This window comes from Marmota marmota, unplaced genomic scaffold (assembly GCF_001458135.2).
Source record: "Marmota marmota marmota unplaced genomic scaffold, marMar, whole genome shotgun sequence".
NCBI classification, from domain to species: Eukaryota; Metazoa; Chordata; class Mammalia; order Rodentia; family Sciuridae; genus Marmota; species Marmota marmota.
In genome coordinates, this window is record NW_026000037.1 from 59,395,454 (window position 1) to 59,417,110 (window position 21,657).

General features: G+C 34.5%; 1 protein-coding gene across 7 annotated transcripts in view; it reads left to right on the forward strand.

Annotated features, from left to right (window-relative positions):
• The window catches only part of Map3k20 (mitogen-activated protein kinase kinase kinase 20), a 172,541-nt gene that overhangs the window by 56,302 nt on the left and 94,582 nt on the right, over nt 1-21,657 (forward strand). The window contains exon 1 of one of the 7 annotated variants that reach the window (XM_015479324.2): nt 9,421-9,479. The exons of the other annotated variants lie outside the window; for them this stretch is intronic. Within the exon in view, the coding sequence (XP_015334810.1) occupies nt 9,474-9,479 (6 nt within the window). The 5' untranslated portion in view covers nt 9,421-9,473. Of the gene's footprint in view, nt 1-9,420; nt 9,480-21,657 lie in introns of those variants that run through there. 7 annotated transcript variants of the gene reach the window in all.

The following is a 21,657-nucleotide window of genomic DNA, read 5'->3' on the forward strand; positions in this document are numbered from 1 at the left end:
TTATTCCAGGACCTCCTGGCATTGAGGGTCTGGGTTGAGAAATCCACTGAGCTCCTAATTGGTTTCCCCCTATGTGTAGTTTGATTTTTTTTTCTCTCACAACCTTTAAAATTCTATTCTTATTCTGTATGTTAGTCATTCTCATTTTAATGTGCCTTGGTGTGGGTCTGTTGTAATTTTGTATATTTGGAGTTCTGTGAGCCTCTTGTAGTTGATTTTCAATTTCTTTCCTTAGATTTGGAAAATTTTCTGATACTATGTCATTGAAAAGATTATGCATTCCTTTGGTTTGTATCTCCATACCTTTGTCTATTCCAATAAATCTTCAATTTGATCTTTTCATGTTATCCCTTATTTCTTGGAAGTTCTGTTCATGTTTTTTATTTTTTTAAAACCATCTTCTTTGTATGGTTAACTTTATTTTCAAGAGTATATGTTTTGTCTTCATTGCCTGAGGTTCTGTCTTCCAAGTGGTCTAGTCTGTTGGTGATGGTTTCTGTTAAATTTATATTTTTTTTATTGATTTCTTCATTTCAAGGATTTCTGCTTATTTTTTTCATAATCTCTAACTCTTTATTGAAGGGATGTTTCACTTCCTGTATTTTCTCTTTGATTTTTACCCCTTATACTATCCTTTACATCGCATATCAGCTTAACTATATACCTGAATGTGCATTTCTGATGAAATTGTGTAGAATTAAACACACAGTGCATGTAAATCTGATAAAATTGGTGAATTGTATCCATGTCAGTTTCTTTGGGGGAAATTGAATAAAAAAAAAACTATATGGGATCTTTTTGTATTATTTCTTATACTAGCATGTTAATCTGTAATAATCTTGAAATAAAATGTAAAAAAATATATATCATGGTATTTCATACACACACACACAAATACACATATGTGCAACTTGGGTTTTTAACTTAGTATTTTGAGGCCCCTTTTCATGTGGCTACATATAGAGCCACTTCATTTCTTTTTGAATATCTTTTGTATTTAAATAGTATTTATTTGTTTACTTTACCTTTTACTCTATTATACTAAATTATATTTCTATTCAGAATGTAAATAAAAAATTATTAGACACATGAAGTTGTAATTAGCAAAAACTGCAAAGTGACTTTTATAAACCTGTTCAGGTATTTGAAGAAAACCATGGCTAGATTGAGAGAATAGAATGGGTAATTCAGGAAAGTCTGAATATTAAAACTTCTAGAATTTAAAACTATAGTTTCTGTTATGTAAATTTTACTGGATGGGGCTTAACGGTGGATTGTGGAAGGCAAAGGGAAAAGATCAGCCTATGTGAAGACAGATTAATATAATTTACCAAATCTGAAGAATACAAGGAGAAAAGATTGAATGTTCAAAACTGGGTGCAGCAGTACATGCCAACAATCCAGAGCAAGATAAATTAAAAACAAAACCACCATATCTAGACATACATAGTTCAACTGCTAAAATCAAAGGTAAAGGGAAAAATATTTTAAAAAGTGAAAAGAAAAATGACACATTACATAAAGCAGAACAATACAAATCACTGGTAACGTTTCATCAGAAACAGTGGAGGCCAAAAGGAAGTCGAATGACACTATTAAGTTGCTGAAAGGAAAACAACAACAACAACCAAACCAAAACAAAACAAACCTGCCAACTTAAAATTCTATATCCAATTAAAATATTCTTTAAAACTGAAGGTGAGGCCAGGTGTGGTGGCACATGGCTATAATTCCAGTGACTTGAAGGCTGAGTCAGGAGGATTCCAAGTTTGAGTCCATACTCAGCAATTTAGTGAGGCCCTAAGCAACTTAGTGAAACCCTGTCTCAAAAGAATATAGAAACAGCTGGAGATGTGGCTCAGTGGTAGTGCCTCTGAGTTCAATCAACAAAACAAACTGAAGGTGAGACAGACATTTTTGGATGAATGATCTGAAATAATTTGAGATAATTCTTTGCCATCAGATTTTCACTATTATAAGTGATCAAAAATTATGGTAAATATGAGTGTAAATATTAATGATCTTTATTCATTTTGTTACTTTCTTCAAAAGATAACTGGTTTCTTAAAGGAAAGTTTTAATGTTATAGTATGGATTTTTTTTTAAGTATAGACGTTAAAATATTTAATAGTAATACAAAGGATAGGGAGGAGAGCAATCTTACATTTTATGTATAGTACAAAATTAAATCCAAGTAGATTGTGATAAAGATACATACTGAAGTCCTAGAATCACCACTAAACCCCCTCAAAAAGCAAAACAAAAAATCAGAACAACAACAACAAAAAAAAGCCAAAAAGTCAATGGAGGAATAGGAATGAAATACTAAAATAAAATACTGCTCTCCCAAGATAATTCATTAATCAAAACAAAGATAGAAAAGGAGAATTAAAAAACAACAAAAACAGATGGAACAAGTGGGGAAATAAAAATAAATAGTAAACTTAAACCCAACAGTGTACATAATTACATTAAGTATTAATGAATCAATACCAAATTAATTAATTTAATTAATTCATTACCAATTAAATGGCAGATATTGCTAGGCTGGATAAAAAAGCAAGACCCAACTGTATGTCATCACAAAGTATGAACTTCAAGAACCAAGGGTTTTAGCAGATAGTAATTTAATAATGATAAGAGTTGATATCTTAAAAGATAGAACACCGTAAGTAAGTATGTATCTAATAACAGAGCTTCACTCTAGAACTAAAGATATGTCAAACTCACAATTACATTTGTAAAATTTCAACACCCCCATTGAGCAACTGAGGACATTATCCTTCACATCTATAAAATATACATTCTCTTCAGGGGCACATAGAACATTCTCCAAGACAGACTATATGATTGTCCACAAAATGAGTTTCTACAATTTCCAATCATATAAAGGACATCCACCAAGAAACTGTAGCTAACATTTTAACTAAACAGTGAAATATTGAATGTTTTTTTCTCCCTAAGGTCAAGAGTATGTCTGCTCTCACCATTTCTGTTCAGAGTGTGGTGAAGGTCCGGGACAATGCAGTTAGATGAGAGAAAGAAACAAAAGGCACACAGTTTGGAAAAGAAAGTAGAAATATCTTTTTTTTTTTTTTAATTATTATGATGATATGGAAAATCTTAAGAAATCTACGAAGTAAGTACTAGAATTGGTCAATTAACTTAGCAAAATTACAGGAAAAATGTTTGATTCTATTTCTATATATTAGCAAAAAAATTCAAAAAACAATTTAGAAAACAATTTTATTTACAATAACACAAAACACACATACACACAAATACACAGAAATGAATTTAACAAAAAGATACCCAAAACAGAGATACCTCTTTTTTGAAAACTATACAATATTACTGAGAAATATTTCTCAAATATAAAGATAAATGAAGATATTTCTTATCTATATATTTTTTAAAGTTATTCTTTCTTAAAAAATATTTTTTAGTTGCCAGTGACCTTTATTCATTTATTTGTTTATTTACTTACTTATTTATATGTGGTGCTGAGAATCGAATTCATTGCCTCACACATGCCAGGAGAGCACTGTACCACTGAGCCCCAGCCCCAGCGCTGCCTTATCCATATATTGAAATACTGTATAAAGATGTCATTTTTCTCAAAAAATTTATTTATATAAGAACAAAGTTGAAAGATTCGCACTGGCAGCTTTGAAGCCTTACTACATGGCAATAATCAAGATAGTATGGTATTAGCATACATACAAAACTATAGATGAAAGCAACAGAACTTTATATTTAGATCTGCACATATAACAATCCATTGAATTTTAACAAATGTGCCAATGCAATTAAATATGGAAAGTGTTTTTAATAAATAGCTTTGGAACAATAGGTTATATAAAGTGAGCCACAAATTAATTCAAGATTCTTAATAAACCTTAATGTAAATGCTAAAATTATAATGCTTTGATGAGAAAACAAAGTATTTTAAACCTTTGGTAGACAAATATTTCTTGGACAAATCAAAAGTGCTAAAAATAAAAGTGAAAATCAATCACTGAAGCTTCCAATTTAAACTTCCCCCTCAAGAAAAGAAATAATTTTTAATTTTAATTTTATTTTTTTTTGGTTGTCAGTGGACCTTTATTTTGTGCGGTACTGACAGTCGAACCCAGTGCCTCACACATGCTGGGCAAGCACTCTATCACTGAAAATAAATTGTTTAAAAATAAAGAAGTAATCCAGACTGGGAGAAAATTTTATAATAGATACATCTGCTGAAAACTTGTTTCCAGAGTATTTAAAGTACCTCTACAAGTCAATTAAAAAGCTTTAAAAGTAGGCAGAAGATTTGAACAGTCATTAGATAACCATTATAGTCATTTGAACAGGATTAGATAATCAATAAGAGTGTGTGAAAGTGCTTAACAGTATTTGCGGTTAAGGAAATGCAAATGCAAACCGCAGTGAGGTTGTTTCAAATTTTGGCAGGAATGTGAATTGGCATATTCCCATTTATTGTTTTTGGGAATGTGAAATGCGACTACTTTGAGATACTTTTAAAATGTTTCTTCAAAAATTAACACTCTATGATTCACCAATTCAGTTCCTAACTTATTTACCCAAGTGCAATAAAATATGTCAAAAAAACCCTAGTGTATTTATGGCAGCTTTATTCATAATAGCCCAAAATATCAAATATTAAGAGCAAAATGGATAAACAAACATTGATAAAATAGAATACTAATTGGCAATAAAAATAACAAATTACTGATATATACAATCACATAGATGAATCTCAAAAATTTGAGCAAAAGAACCAGACTCAAAAGGCCAAATAGAGTATGATTCCATTTATATGAAATTCAAGAAAAAGCAAAACTGTGGTGATAGAAAGCAGAACAGAGCCTATAAGGGTTGGCATTACTGGAAAGTGCATGGGAAGATGGAAATAATCTTTATCTCAATGGTGACAATACATTGATAGATAGGTGCATGCATTCATCAGAACTTTTACTTATGTTCTATATATTTTACTTCAATTAAAAACCCCAAAAGTTTGATATTTTAAAAGCACACACAAAACAATAATGTAGAGGGAGGGCTTCTCCAGAAGCATCAATGCATAATTGTGTGTGTGTGTGTGTGTGTGCATAACTGTGTGTGCGTGCACATACATATACATATAGGTGTGAGAACATTTGTGTTCACATCACAATTATTTTAAAAATATTTTCATCACTTCAGAAAGAAAGAAACCCAAGCCCATCAGCAATCATGTGTCATATCACCTCAGTTTCCCCTCATACTTCTCCCAGGCAACAACTAATCTGTTTTATTCTCTACAGATTTGCCTAGTCTGGATATTTCAAATAATATTTAGCCTTCTTTTATTCACATGATTTCAAGATTCATGTTCAGCATTTACCTGTTTTATTATTTTTTTGTTGTCAGCATGTAGGTCACATTTTATAGTTAGTAAGAAAAATATTAATGTTATTTGTTATTCATGTATCATAGACTTAGATATACTCTGATTTAAAGAAAAAAGAATATTCTGTTTCATTCTTTTTAATTGCCAACTAATATTCCATTGTATGGATATACCATATTTATCAATTCATCAGTTGGTAGACATTGGATTGTTTCTAATTTTTTTATTATGAATAATGCTGACATGAACATTTACGTACAAGTTCTTGTGTGAACATGTATTTTCAGTTCCCTTGGGTAGTTTCCTAGGAGTGGAATTTCTGAGTCACATAGTAATTCTGCTTAATTGTTTGAATAAGTGTCCAACTATTTTCTAAAGCAGGTGTACAATGTCTTATTTCTCTTAGAAGAGTATGAGGGTTCTAATTCTCCACACCCTTACCAACACTTGTTATTCTTTTTTTTTTTTTTTTAATTATTACTACCATGCTGTGTGTAAAGAGGTATTTCATTGGGTTTTTACTTTACCCAATGAGTAATGACATTGAATGTGTTTTCATGTCCTACTGGCCATTTATATACCTTGTTTAGAGAACCATATTGATTCTGTGTCTATTTTTAATTGGGTTATTTATCTTTTCATACCAAGTTGTAGGAGTTTTTAAGTATTGTAGATATAAACAGATTTTTTAAAAGTCCATTCTGGGGTTGCCTTTTCATTTTCTTGACAGTGTCTACTAAAGCACAAACATTTTTAAGTTTGGCAAAGTTCGGTTTACTTTTTGTTGCTTATACTTTTGGTGTTATATCTAAGACTTTGTCTAACCCACGGTCATAAAGATTTATTCCTATATTTTCTTAAATGAGTTTTATAGTTTTATCTCATACCTTGATGTTTGTGATCCATTTCAGTTAATATTTTGTTTGAGGAAGGGTTCATCTCCATTCTTTTGTATGTGGATAATATTCTTGGGGATATTGGGAAATGAAATTTTTGTTTGGGGATATAGCTACCCTGAACAAAATAGAATATAGCCCTCAGTACCTGCCACAGCATTGATGTTTTTAACTCAAAATAGTATACCACCAAACTTAATAAATTGTCCTAACATTTCTGAAATAAGAATTTGATCAGGAAGTATTATCTATAATAAGCCTCAGAAAGGACTAAAAGAAAAAGTTCTCTAACCTTACTTGTTAAAATGATCTTATCCTAACCACTCTAAACGCATGAACTTGATTAAGGAGCATTATCCATAAGTGACCTCACATGGAAACTTTAAGGAAGTTTCCTTGATTATTATTATTTTTTTTTTGTTATTCTCATTTTCCTGAAGACAATGCTGAAAAGCCGATACGAATTGTTATTTATTACAGAGGTTTTTTTTTTGTTTGTTTTTTTGTTTTACTGTTTCTTATGCTTTCACTCAACGATCTATCTAATTACTACCTAAAAAATAAAAAAATAAAATTCCCTCCCTCCCTTCCCCCACCATCTCTCTCTCTCTTTCTCTCTCTCTCTCCACCCCCCCACTGTGTTCTAGTCTATCTGCTTTTATCCACTAATGTTACACAATTCTTAATGGGTTCAACAAACATACCCTTAAGTGGGCATGTTGGTTCTCTATTGAAAAACAACTTCGTTATCCTCCCTGGCCCTTGGGGTCATAAAAACTTCTGGCTACTTTTGGGTAAAATTTTACGCTATAAGAGGCAGGATGTTCAGTGGATTTCAGTACAGGTTCAGCTCAAGAGTTTTTCCTTTATTTTATTGTTCTAAAGCCAGTTGGAGTTAATCCCACTATTTCATAATCTTTGGGTGAGTGGGAGTAGCACTGTCCCTGGGAGAGCTTTTTTCCAGGCGAATTTATAAGCTGGGTATACTGAGGTAGGAAGAAAAGCAGTACTTCCTGCCATATTTCCTAACCTCCTCATGGTGCTTGAAGGCTGTATGCAGATAGTTTAATAGGAAATGTGTGGATATTGGTTATTTTGCTGATCTTTACCAAATGTTCCTTTTTGGGACATTTCATGGTTTGCTAAATTTGGCTGAGTTCTTGGCTTCATTGGCTGGGTAACTCTGGGATGTAAGATTGGTGTTTGATGAAATAAAACCTAGGGCACTTCTGAAGTCCCTCCCATTAATGGTTCAGCCTGCACTGTCTCTTGTTTCTTCTCCCACTTGCCTAAACTGAGGAAGGTTCTTATGAAACTCAGGTCAAGGGCTGATTCTCTTAGGCTGAATGCTCATAGACAAAGTAAAACCTGTAGTCATAGGGAATTCCGAACACCAAACAAAAATTGAGGACATGTAGAAATGATAACAATGTATGATAGGTACAACATTTATAATGCTAATGCTAATAATCAATACTTGGAACTTAATGTGTCAGTTTTCTGGTGCTTTATGTGCATGAACTCTATTGAATGCCTAATAATAATAAATTGTATTCTTGCAGTATTTTTCATTTTACAAAGTGTTTTTACATTTATTTGATTCTTATTAAAACCATGCAACTGTGAGACCAGTGGAGACTGGGGAGACATGACAGCTAAAGGCAGTGTGGTACCCAGGGTTGAATCCTGGAACACAAAGAGGATATTAATGGAGAAACTGGTGATCTAAACAAAGTCTGGATTTTAGTTCATGGTAATGTTCAATAGTGACAAAATTTTATCGATGTGGGAAACTGGGTAAGGGAATATCAAGCTCAATTGTCTTTTTCTCTTAAATAAAATTTTTCCAAAAGATATATTTATTTAAAAACCTTAGGATCTAGTCAAGGCAAGTTTTTATTATCCTCATTCTACAGATTTCTAATGTATAGAAAGGATAAGTAACTTGTTCGATATCATACATGGAAGGTGGTGAAAAACCAGGACCAAAACCCTTCTGTGCCTGTCATTCAGAGCTGCCTTAGGGAGAATGCATTGTGCTCTGTGTCTGTGATCTCCATGAATCCTCCCTACAGCCTTTGAGGGTTTCTAGAAAGAATAATTTATCTTTATTTTTTTTAAATGTTTAAAATTTAATATTATTTTAAATTGCATTTTATAGGGTACGATGTGATAATTCCATATGTGTTTAATGTCCAAACCCAGCTAATTAGCATTTCCATCTCCTTAAACATTTTTCATTCTCACATTATAGATAAGAGATCATTGTGATCCATGTTCACTAGTGGAAAAATAATTCAAAAACATATTTCCTATTGAATTTAAGTCAGTAGTCCTTCCATATTTGAATGGATAATATAGTACGGATTTTGAGACCTATTTGATTAAACCAGTACAACAGACACCTCATTTAGGGAACATATAGAGAAGATGTGATGAAAGCTGGATAAGGGCCAAAGCCTTTTTTTTTTTTAAGGTTGATAGTGTAGGGTGGTTTTCTGTGACCTCTGACCCAGGAATCTGAGAATGGGCAGAAAATAGAAACATAGGAACTGCTCCATCAAATTCAGATTTGTTCTGCAAGTGTAGCAGTTGTGAGGGTAATGATGGCAAGCCAGATTCCCTGTCCTGGAAGTGGAAAAGAGAAGTACTGCTCAGTTTCTTTCAATTTAGCAGCTTATTTTTCATATAGTAGGATGACTTTAATAGATTTACTTAGAAATTTGCAGAACCAGGCTTTTGGTCATCTGGGTAAACTTTGGTCTTTGAATTTATAGATTCTTTTGCTGGTTGTGTTATTGTTACCAGAGCCTTAGGCCAGAGGGCTGACTTTAGCAAGGGGTCCCAGCAAATCAGATCTGACTACTTGCCACAAAAACCAAACAGAAAAGTAATGGTAAAATGCGGGAAAGGAGCTTATTAAATTACTATAGTTATACGGGGAAGCAAAAGAGGATCAGCATTTCCAACTGTCTTCGTGGGTAGCAACTTGAGCTTTCAGATTATACAGACAGGGGGCCAGAAATATGCACAGTCAGGAAGTCTTGGTCACACTGGCCTGGTTGATCATTACCTCAGGATTGGTCAAGTTTTTACCTAAGGGGTAGTTTCGACTTAAAACAAGATGAGCCCTGTTGTTCTTGGAATCCTAGGTGACTCAGAGCAGAGGAGACAGTTGGAGAATGCAGGTAGAGATGCCAAGTTGTTTTTTTTTTTTTTTTAATATCCTGTTTTTAGTTGCCTGTTTGACATTTGTGGGTTCAAGTAAAGAGTGTGAATACTTGTTGCAGTATTCCCTGCATAGGTTAACGCATGTCCTAACTCTTCTGATTTTATGTTTTCTAGACACTCTTTGGTTTATGGTCAGTGCCCTGGACAGACCTGTGTTTTGGCCTTTTTCTTTTCTTCATGATTTTTTCTCTGTGCTGTTGTTGTCAGTCTGTGGATCTGCTTTCTAGAAGTTTCTAGTTCTGTATATCTGGGTTCAGTACTGTGTATCTATCTTTTTTGAAATGTTCTTTGTTCACTCTAGATACAGTTTCTAGCAGCTGATAATTGGGGAAAAGATATGCCCATCATGAGGTTCACATATGAGTTTGGTCCATGAAACTGTTTTAATTTGATACTGGTTTTCTTATTTTCCATGTGAAGAACAAATTTAGTGACATTAACACACCTGCAAGGCCACACAGCTCATACATGGCAAAACTGAAATTCAACTTTAGGGGTTTCTGACTTAGAAGCAGCGATCCTGCCGTTTAGGTTGTCATAGAACTGCTCTGAGGCCAGTGGCTGTTGGTCCTGGCTGCTGATTTAACTTTCCCAGGGCTTAAGAAGCACCCATTCCTGTGCTCTACTGCATACCAATTAAATTAGATTGAACTCAGAATATTAGCCTTTAAGAGATTTCAGTTCATTCTGTCTGTCCTTTTTACCTCCACATTTGGACATTTAATTAGTAGTTAAGCTGAAGCCCCAAATGACACAACCATCAAGTGTCAGAACCAAGACTACAAGTTCTTTCCACATTCAAATCAAATAAATGTGTTAGAGCATTTACTCTGTACAAATTCTTAGACGTATGTGTAGTCACAGGTGAGTTTGTTTATTCATGTGTAATGTTATATAAATGTTTGGGCATGTACATCTTTGTGATTTTAAAAATTTACATTCATATTTCACAGTTAAAATCATAGGCTTTGCAGCCAGGGCTGCCTCATTCGAATCTTGGCTTCACTGTTTCTTAACTGTCTGACTGGGGCAAATTACTTAACCACTCTGCTCCCTGGTTTCTTAGAGATAAACTAGGGATGAGATGGTACTTTCTGCATGAACTGAATGAGTTAATGCATATAAAGTGATGAGCCAATGTTGATACACAGGAAGTGCTCCGTGACTGTATGAGTAAGAGTGTACTCAGTTTACAATTTCTGAAACTTAAGACTTGGTACATGGATTGCAAAAGAATTATAATAATGAAACTGTTTATGTGGTTGGGTTCATATGTGTAAAATGTTATGTCTTCCTATAGGCTCTCAGCAGACTGTTTTTTCAGGCTTCATAGCCCTCCATCTTCTGTCTCCTGGAAAACAGGAGTTTCTAATTTATTTTATTCTTTGTCTCTGGGTTCACTGTGGAACCATGATATCTCAACTCGGCTTGGCAATGACCTTCTGTGCATTTAGTAGGTAACTGTCTTGATCAGCCAGAAAGTTGCTCTGGTGCAGGTTGTTGGCATATTGCATTAGTCATCGCCAGTTATATTTGCTTATGTCAGAACAGCTCCTGTCTCTTGGAAGTCATAGACAGTCAATAGGCAGTATTACAGAGACCCCTGAATCATGGATATGTGAGGAAAAGCACCCATGAGGCTCCATGTATTTTCCAGTTGTAGGCAACACACTTAGATCTGCCTTCTTAGCAACCAACTGGAGGAGCATAAGATAATAGGTTGTTAAAGTAATCACTGAAGCAGTGGGGTAAAAACAAACTGGTGTTTAGGAAAAGCACAAATATTCTTTTTTAATAAGACCATTATACATCAGTTATAACTTTGCATGATTGAATTAAAGAACAACAACATTTTTTCTTTCAGCTGGGAAGAATTTAAAGTTGGTTTTGAAGAGAATTCCAATAACTAAGTTTCTGTCATAAAGCAATATCAGGATAAAAAGTGAATGTATTCAGCCTGGTGATTTTACTTAAAACCAATTATTTGAATGTATCTTCAGAATGACCAATGTGTTTTCATAGACAGGGGTAAAATAACTAAAAGAATAGGTCAAGAAAAATAAGAATTATAATTTTTAAGCTTAGGAAGAACTGACTAATGTAAAACTTAGCCTTCAGATGTTATTTTTCACTATCTTCACCAAACACAAATGAGGACTTGGGTTTCCACATGAAGTTAGTGAAAGAATAATGGTGGCCTGTGCTGGTGGTTGTTAAGTATCAGAGGTTTGTTCAAGTGGATGCTAGCTTTTTTTTTTTTTTTTTTTAATCAAGCTATTAGGGGAGAAGTAATCTCTGTTAAGAGTGGAATTGTCTTAAGTTGTGGTTGTAGTTGGGGACTAGGAATACAAAGACTGGAAGACTTCAAATCCCTTCATTCTTAGAATTCTGATTCCAAATTATCTGCATTATGTATTTGTTAGAGTTTGGCACTTTTATTTTTTATTTTTTTGCATTCAACAAACCAAAAATGTCTGGCTTATAACAAACGCTTGCCTTTGCTTTTAGTTATTGTTTTGAGTGCATTAACAGCAACCCGAAATAGTAAAATCATTAGTCATTTAGCTGAAGAATACAGGTATTCAAAATACTATCTAATTGGAGTCTAAAAGATGTTAAAGGACTTTTCAGACTATTTTAACATTAAATTTGCCTAAACTCTTCTAAATGATTTTGTAGATTTCCATAATAAATGTGGCAAACATTTCTCTTATGGGATGTAAATAATTAAACTCTGTTGCACTGTAGAGTAATATTATAAAGCACTTAGCTAATCAGATTGTGAGAGTTGCTCAAAATTCCTAACCATGTAATTTTTGCATAGAGAGAGGGTGCTTCATGCTGTGCAATTAACTGGTTTTATTAGCTATAAATTTGGTTGTTGCTGGCTGGCCTAATGGCCCAGAGCCTGTGAAGAATTAGATCTTGGTTTTTGACCAAAATCCTGTGCAGTCAAGTATCAGGAAGGCATGGAAATCTTGTAGTGGGGCAATGGCTGAGACTCAATGAGGAGTTGTTTCTCATGCTTCTGTAACTAACTCAAGAACACTTTGGAATTTTCTAGGCCTCTTGTAATGTTTGGATGCTGCATAAACTGATGTTCCATTCTGTTCTCAAATTAGGTTTGTAAAGTAAAGCAGTGATTTAGTGATTGTAGCTGGACGTGGAGATCAGACTCTTTTAAAAACCTGGCTTCCCATTTACTGTGCCCTAGGGCATGTTTTAAAATTTCTCCTTGCCTATATTTCTTTCCTTGTGAATGTTAGATAATAGTAGGCCCTTGCCTATGGTTTTTGTGACAGTTTAAAAGTTCAATCTTCATCAGGCATTTAGCCTAGCTCCTAGTAGGCACTCAATAAATGTTAGCTATTAATATAGAGGAATTATACAATTGGAATCTGTGTAAGCATGGCATTTTTTTAATTAAAAAAATGTTTAAAGGCATTCATGATTTTATTGGATTTTTTTTAAGAGAAAAGACCAGAAATTAAATATATATATATGAGAAGAGGTAAGAGATTTGAATTCAGATTTTATCACTGACATTTGACTGCTGGCAAGTGAGCTTAAAACCAACAAAGATCCAATTTTCTCAACATTTAAATATGATAAAATATTTTGTTGGTGAGATTCATGTAGGGTAAATGTTTTGGAAATGTTAAAGTGCTATATTTAGGTAAAAACATAAGTAAACTTGGAAAGTTGATAAATACCTGAGGCTAATTAAATCAAGGAAATATGGAAGTACAATCTTCATTATTGCAAGAGAGGAATTTCCTCAGAAACTTGTCTTGACAGAACAATAAATGATTTACAAAGGAAGGGGATGGATGTCAGAAAAAGGGATTGGCATTGGTTGAGCACCTGTTATTTTCCTGGCACTGGGATAGGATTACAGAGCCCATTGACTTAATGAGGAAACTGAGTACATAAGAGATTAATTTATTCAAAGTCCCTGTGTTAGTTAGCTTTGTGTTACTGAAACAGAAACCTGAGATAAATTAACTTAAAAAGAAGAAATGTTTAGTTTTGCTCACAGTTTTAGAGATTTCAGTACAGGACCTGTTGGCTCCATTGCTTTAGGTACTGTGATGCCACAGTACATCATGGCTTGAGTACTTGCCAGAGGAAGCCTTTTCACTTCCTGGCTAGCAAAAGAGAGGAAGAGAAAGGGACTGGGATTCCATTTTCCCTTTAAAGTGCATGCTCTTAGGGGCCTAAGACTTCCCACTAGACTCTACCTCTTAAAGATTTCCACCACTTCCCAATAGCACCAGGATGGGCACTAGCCTCTTCTACTTGGGCCTTTGTGGGGGATTTCAGACCTAAATTACAGCAGTTCCCCTTGCTTGTAGGTAGAATAGCCAAGACTCACTAAAACCTGTTTGCAGAGGACATCCTAATATACCACAGTTAATTAATCAGATTGTTGTTAAGCTCCTCACTCTGTGAAAAGTAGTACTAGTAAATGCATTAGTTTTTCTGAATACGGATGAATAGCAATTTAAAGCACAAAAGAATCTAGGATGTAATTTTGTTCATCCAAGTCATTTTCTAGGAAGAAAGCAAGGTCCAGAGTGACCAAGTGCTTTAGGGCCATCTATTTTGGAACTAGAATTGAATTTTCACTTACGAACGCCAGTATTTAATGATGTTTCTATTCAGTTTTTAGAAGCCTAATAATCTTTCAGTTCTTGAAGCCTTCTTCAAGGGAGATGTTCTTTGGGGAGATTTTTTGAATAGTTTAGGATAAAGTGATCATTTCATTGACCAAGTTACATAACTTGTTTAGTGGGAAGTCAGATTCTCATAATATTTTTGTCACTCAAATGCAGGTTGTTTCAGTATATTTTGCTGTTTCATATCATCACAGTGAGAATCAGGGTGAGCACAATGAATGTAAACTCTCTTAGCTTATTTGTGATTTGGAGGTATCTCTCAAGTCCTTGGTCTTAACTCTTCACTATTTGTTTTTCTCAGTTCTAGTCATCCTCCTTTCCTGCCAGGTTATCTATCCTTTTTCTTGGCTAGGTATCTTCTTAACTAGAGAACAACACGAGCCCTGAAAGGAGCTCAGGCCCCTCTCCAAGTGGTGAGTCTCTATAACATTCCATGCAGGAAAACCACTGAGCAACCAGAGACTTCCCAGCACTAGTGATGTTTGTGGTAAAAATCACACATGACTCCATCTCAGTGGTTCAAGAAGCATGAGCAGAGGCCTGTCATCTGCTCAATGACTGGTTTATTTTTTCTTCTTAGCTTTCATAGCCAATTTCTTTCCAAAGAAAAGTCTTCCTGACATCAAGCATCATTAAGAATATATGATATCTTACATTATAGAACCAAAATTCAGTTCATTTACCCTTCCTTATTTCCCCAAATACCTAAGGCATACCCCTTGAAAGAGAACCTGTAGAATTGTGAAGTTTGCTGCTTATCATGTGATAGTTATTGAATACATCTCATAAAGTTCAAGTGACTCAAAGAGCATGACCTGGGTATGACACTTGGGTGATTAAATAGACAATTGAAAATCCTCCAAGTCTACTTTTTAAGTTGTTCTTGTAACATAGCATTTTCAAAAGTAGAGGGGCTGGTTTTCCATTTTACTACACATGTAAGAATGAGTTTTTTTAAAAAAAACATTTTTATTTTAGTGGGCTGGAGATATACCCCTGTAGCCAGGTGCTGGCCTAGCATGTGCAAAATCCTGGATTTGATCCCCACTTCTTTAAAAAAAAAAAAAATACTTGTAGCTATAGATAATCTTAGGAGTAAAAATATAGTGAATTAAACAGTATTTTTGTTTTGTTTTGATCCAGTAAGACCCTGGGAATTTGATGCATAAAAGCTGAACTTGAGAACTCTGCCCAGTTATCTTTATAATCAGAACCTGAAACAATTAGCAGGGAAGGGAAGGAAAGTTCTACCTATCTCTTCCCTGAAAGAACTCTGTGTTCTGACCTCAGGGATTTATAAATACAATTTTAGGAGCTTTTAAATCAATAATTTCTCATTGTCCTTACATTCTTCGAAGTACAATGATTCTCAGCTCTGTGGTGATAAAGATAAGAGGTGCTCTGTACTGAGAAGACCAGTGCTTTCATCGTTTACAACCTGTCCTTTTATATGGGCCCAATTCATCTGTTGTGGGTATTTATGGTATTGGTCCAGGGAGGGAGCCTGTGTGAAATGCAGCCCAGCTGAGAATCAGGGCTCCACCTCTCAGTACACCTTGGAGGAGCATCTGTCTGCCAGAGCATTCTGGAGCATAGTGGGTATGGAAAGTGCAGACTTGACCCAAGCCTCTTCACCTGCACAGATGGATTCTGGAAATATCTTGGGTAGAAAATATAAAATGGAATGTTTAAGACTAAGCAAACCTTTGCATTCTTAACCTTAAAAAGTACAATGCTGAAGAATGGGTATGCTTGAAGAATCCAAAGCAGGAAAGGATGCTCAAGAAATTGTGTTCACTTTGTTTGTCTTGGACACAGAACCTTCAAAAGGCAAAGTGTACCCGTCCAAATCCTCATAAAGTTTAAATCAACAATGAGTTGATGAAATATATTTCAAGTGTGGCTTCTACTGTTGTATAGTTGATTGACTGACATTGTTATGAAATCTAGATTAAATTATCCTTCCAGATATAAAAGAACAAAATGAATACTAAAATAAATTCGTTTCCTCTAGTATTTTGCTCTTCTCATTATAGTGGTCAGAGTAAACAGGTCCTAACCTAGGCTCTCTATAAAAATTATTTAAATACACTAAATACTTTCATTGATTACTATTGTTCCTTCATCCTTCAAATGTTATTGAGTACTTTCTGTATATAAGGAATCTGACCTTTTCCCCACATATGCTGTTGAACTAGTCATTTTACAAAAGGAGTAAAGTAGGGAAGGTTTTCCCAAAAGGCAGAGGTCACAGGAGCAGACAAAAGAAGAAAAAGGAGTATCATGTAAAAACATTCAGAGCCTGGTACTGAGCAGGTAGAAATCCATCTAAAGTGTGCTCATCTCCTTTGCCCGTGTCCTCAGCGCTGTGGCTCTCGGAACCCATGGCCTTCTGTAGGAGGAACCTGGGTGAACATTAGTTTGTTCCAGATCCATGTCAGGAGAAGCTGACAGGTCACAAGTTAACTACCCTAGTTTTTATATGCCTGTAGTATCCTGGGAAGATAGAGTTTTACTTTTTGATGCCTCAGTGCTAGGGAGAATGTGAATTTACTTGTAAATTAATATTTTCAACTCCATATTTATATGTTCTTATCATATATGTATTACATATAACATGCTCTTATTGCTTTTTCTGGTTTTAAAAATTATACATGCTTATTATAGTTTAGGAAATATAAAAAATTTAAAATAACCTATGATTCTTTCTTGAGATAGATAACCACAATTAATGTTTTTTTTTATTTCTTCCCATTCTTCTGTATATATCATTTAGTTTATTTTATTGGTACATTATTATTCTACATAATAGTGGGATTCATTATGCCATATTCTTGCATGAGCATAATATAATTTGATCAGTCTCATCCCCAGTACCATCTTCTTTTCTCCCCTCCTCTTGTTACCTATTTTTTTTTTTAATATGGGATCATCACATATCTTTTCTTGAATTTTGGCAGCATATAGTGACCTGGGACCCATATTGGTATTTTGGAGACAGAGCTGTCTCTGGAGAGGGCCTTTGACCTTACTTTTACAGTGTGCTTAGTTGACTGTGTCAGCTGAATGACTGGATGAGCCACTTTTCTTTCTCTTACTATCATACTCACATGCAATCCAGAATCTTAGAATTGATAAGGATCTTATAGATCAGGGTCTGTGGAGTAGTATGTTTAAACAAATACAACAGAGAACAAAAAGGAGCCATTGCCATTCATGGGCAGTAAGAGTATACCCTGTGTTCATGCCAGCCACATCATAGGTGGAAGCATGTACCCTGCTGAGACATGGTCCAGCTCAGCAGCATAGGGCCATAAAGCTTGTTCCAAATATAGGATGTGAATGGAGACTTCCAGCTTAGTGATGTGGGGCTTCATACACTACAGTTTTCATTATAGCAATTAATAGGTTGTTGTCATATCTGTGTTTTATTTTTATTTCACAAAAAGAAGCTAATTCAGTTTGTTTGCTTGTTTGTTTTGGTACCAGGGATTGAACCCAGGGGTGCTTAACCACTGAGCCACACCCCTCAGTTTCCTCTTTTTTTTTTTTGACATGGTGTCTTGCTAAATTGCTGCTGGCCTGGAACTTCAATCCTCCTGCCTCAGCCTCCCAAGTCCCTGGGATTATAGGCATGCACCACTGAATTCAGTTTTATTTTTAATATTTTTGTCATATAAACACACATAGACTTATCAATGGACTATAGAAGATACAAAATAAGTTTTAAAGATGTCGAACCTTTAAGAATATTGTGGCAGCTTTCCAAAATTAAATAAGTTTTAATTTGGGGCTTGGGTGATAAAAAGTTTTCAGGTTTTTTTTTTTTTTTGGTGATGCTAGAGATTAAACCCCAGGCCCTGAGGCATGCTAAGCAATTGTTCTATCACTGGGCTCCCCTCCCCTCCCTGAAAAACAATTTTGAATTAAGGAAAGGGATGGTATCACTGAAGGTGGAGATACTAATCTTATCTTAAACTGTTGAGAAAGTCCTTTAAGGAAGGGAATTAAAACTGATCTTTGACTTCTTTTAATATCTCCAATGGAATTAGTCTTTTGGAACCTGTGTGCTGGTCAACTTCTGGGAACATGGCACACTAAGCTAATAGCTCATCTCTGCATATAAACAAATAGAAATGCCAGATGAAACTAACAACAAAACACCTACCTCCTCTCCAGGTTTATTAACAAACTGAAACTCTTGTAATTTTTTCTATAAAGAAAGTAAGAAGGAAGGAAGGGAAGAAGGAACTGGCCTCAGCTCTAAACAGTGAGAGCAGGCACACATTTCACTGCAAAGATAGCATAGGCATTTTTGTCCAATGATACATGCATTCCTCATAGATATTTTTATACGTAGAGTTTTGGCTACACCATTCATTCCTCTGATTGAGACCCTTACTTTTTGGAGTATGTTGGAGCTTGAGTTAAAATTGTTGAAGTCTCAGCTACTCCTTAGATCCTCAAATCCTAATCTGAACAATTACATATTTATTCCATGGTTATTTAGACCTTAAGATGATTATTGAATACATAGATTCTGATAATCTCTGCAAAAGTCTAATCATCTTTCAAGCTTTTTTATTGTGGTAATATATATATATAGCATAAAATTTGCCATTTTAACTATTTAAATTTGTAATTCAGATGATTTAATTATATTTACAGCATTATGCAGTCATTGACACCATCTATTTTCAAAATTTTTCATCACCCCTAACAGAAGCTCTGAAACTATTAAGAAATAACTCCCCATCTCCTCCTCTGCCCAGCCTCTGGTAACCTCTAATCTGTCTAGTATGCTTTCTCTCTGAATTTACCTACTAAGTACATTTCAGAAAAGTTTTCAAGGTTCATCCATTTAACAGCATGTATCAGAATTAATTCCATTTATGGCTGAAGTAGTATTTACACATCACATGTTTGTCAGCATATGAACACTTGTTATCACTTTTGGCTATTGTTAGTAATGCTGTATGAAATTGGGTACAAGTGTCTGAGTCCTTAGAATAGTGTTTTGCAAAGTTTAAAATGTGTAGATCCTATATAGGAAAAATTAAGACTTCTGGATTTCAAGTGTTGACAAAAATTATTACTCATTGTAACTGAAGTAGACACAAGAAGTTGAGAATAGCTCATATACCTATAAAAATCAAAATTAAATTTTCAGTTAAAGATAAAACCAAAATCAATACAATTGAAATTAACAATTTGTATAAAATTATATTTACTGAAAGCAAATGGTTTATGTTGGTTTTAATAATGTAAAAATTTTTTGGCATGATGGACCATTATTAATTTAGCTGTCATCATTATTATGTTTCCTTTTTAACAGCAAACTTATTTTTAAATCACTAATACATTATTTTGGTGGACAGTCCATCTACTAGTGTGTCTCAGAATGTAAATCTAGGAAATAATGGAATAATAACACTGTTGCAAACAGACACCTGTAGGTACTTACTATCAGGTAATGACTGCTGGGAGCACAGGTTTTCATCATTCAGTTAACTCCACGCTTGTTTCTGTTGGAGCTTGTCTGAATTGCTAGCATCCTGATATCATTTGACTTTTTTATTTTTTACAAACACGTCACTTATTGTCTGCCTGTTGATTATTAGCCTATTTCCATGAAACTAGTACAGCACTCTAAAGTATTGTGTTGTTTTCATGTTGTTAAATCAGATTCTGAGTTCATTAAATAAAAACCTAAATCCTTATTCCAGGAAAATGTCCTTTACTTTCAAAGTACACTGCAAAAGGGTAGTCTTGTGTTCATACTTACCAACTTCTAAAAGGAATAAACACTATCTTCCTCAAGGTATTGCTTGGCAAAACCTTAAATATAAACATGAAAATAAGCTGGAACACTAAAAGTCTCCTGATTTATAAAGTGGTCATCCAAGGATTAAAAATATTCCCATATTTGTTCATTACTGATACAGAAATTTTTAATGGTCACGGCATTCAGATACCCCAAAGAATATACCAAAGGGTAGTAGTTTCTGGTTTGACAAATACCAATCCAGACATAACTCTACTGCTTTTCTCACATTGCATTCTAATGCTTTATTCCCAAAGTGTTGATCTGCCACTGAAAATAGGGTAGCATGTGATTTCCAAACTTTGTGTGAATTCTTTTTTTTAAATTTAATTGATTTTATTTTTTTTAATACATGACAGTGGAATGCATTATAATTCTTACTACATATATAGAGCATGATTTTTCATATCTTTGTATATAAAGTATGTTCATGCCAATTCATGTCTTTATACATGTACTTTTTTTGCATTACAATTCTTATTACACATATATACCACAATTTTTTATATCTCTGTATATAAAGTATGTTGACAGCCAATTCGTGTCTTCATACATGTACTTTGGATAATGATGTCCATTACATTCCACCATCCTTGAAATCCTGTATCATTTCATAATGAGAATTTAGAATTGCCATGTAGATGAATAGTTGTGATGCCCAAGTAAGGCATTTTCTTCCTAATTGGGAAGTATGTGAGGGTGGTTCTTGGTAAACACAGAGGCTCTGCACCTAGTAGGCACTTGATGGGTGCTAAGGAATTGTTTGTCTAAGCAATGATAGCCCCCTTCAACACAAAAGAAAAACACTGTCAACTCAGCCTTGATAAGTGTCTTATCTAATCAATGATAATTTTCCTTTCTCTATTCCATATTAACCCCCTGCCATTCCTCAAACCTGTTTTCTACCTATTTGTATTACCCTCAAAAACAGTTTCACAGATTATGGGTTTTTTTCAAATATTTATATTTTAGTTGGACACAATACCTTTATTTTATTTATTTATTTTTATGTGGTGCTGAGGATCGAACCCAGGGCCTCCGCACGTGCTAGGCAAGCGCTCTACCACTGAGCCACAATCCCAACCCCAGATTATGTTTTTAATGAAATCTCAACTCTTACCCTATAAAAAATATATTAATTCATATGTGCAGATTCCCAAAGGGCAGGTCCCATTCTTCTTCCTCTTTCTCCCTGTCCTCTTCCTCTTCCTTCTTTAAAAAAATTGTTTTTATTGGTAGTACTGGAAATTGAACCCAGGGCCTCACACCTGTTAGGCAAGCATCTGGGTTCCCCCTTCTGACCAGGGCTTCTCCATGTTTTTTTTGGTGGGGTAGTGGTACTGAGGATTGAGCTTGGAGGACTCAACCAATGAACCACATTCCTAGCACCCACTGCTTTATGTTTAAATTTTGAGACAGGGTCTCACTGAGTTGCTTGGCGCCTTGCTTTTGCTGAGGCTGGCTTTGAACTTGCAATTCTCCTGCCTCAGCCTCCTGAGCTGCTGGGATTACAGGTGTGCACCACTTGCCAGTCATCCATTTTTGTTAATGAAGATATTTTTCTTGATGATCCCCTTTCTGGGTGAGATCTTAAAAATCTACTATTTTCTTATTTTAATAACATAACTTTCA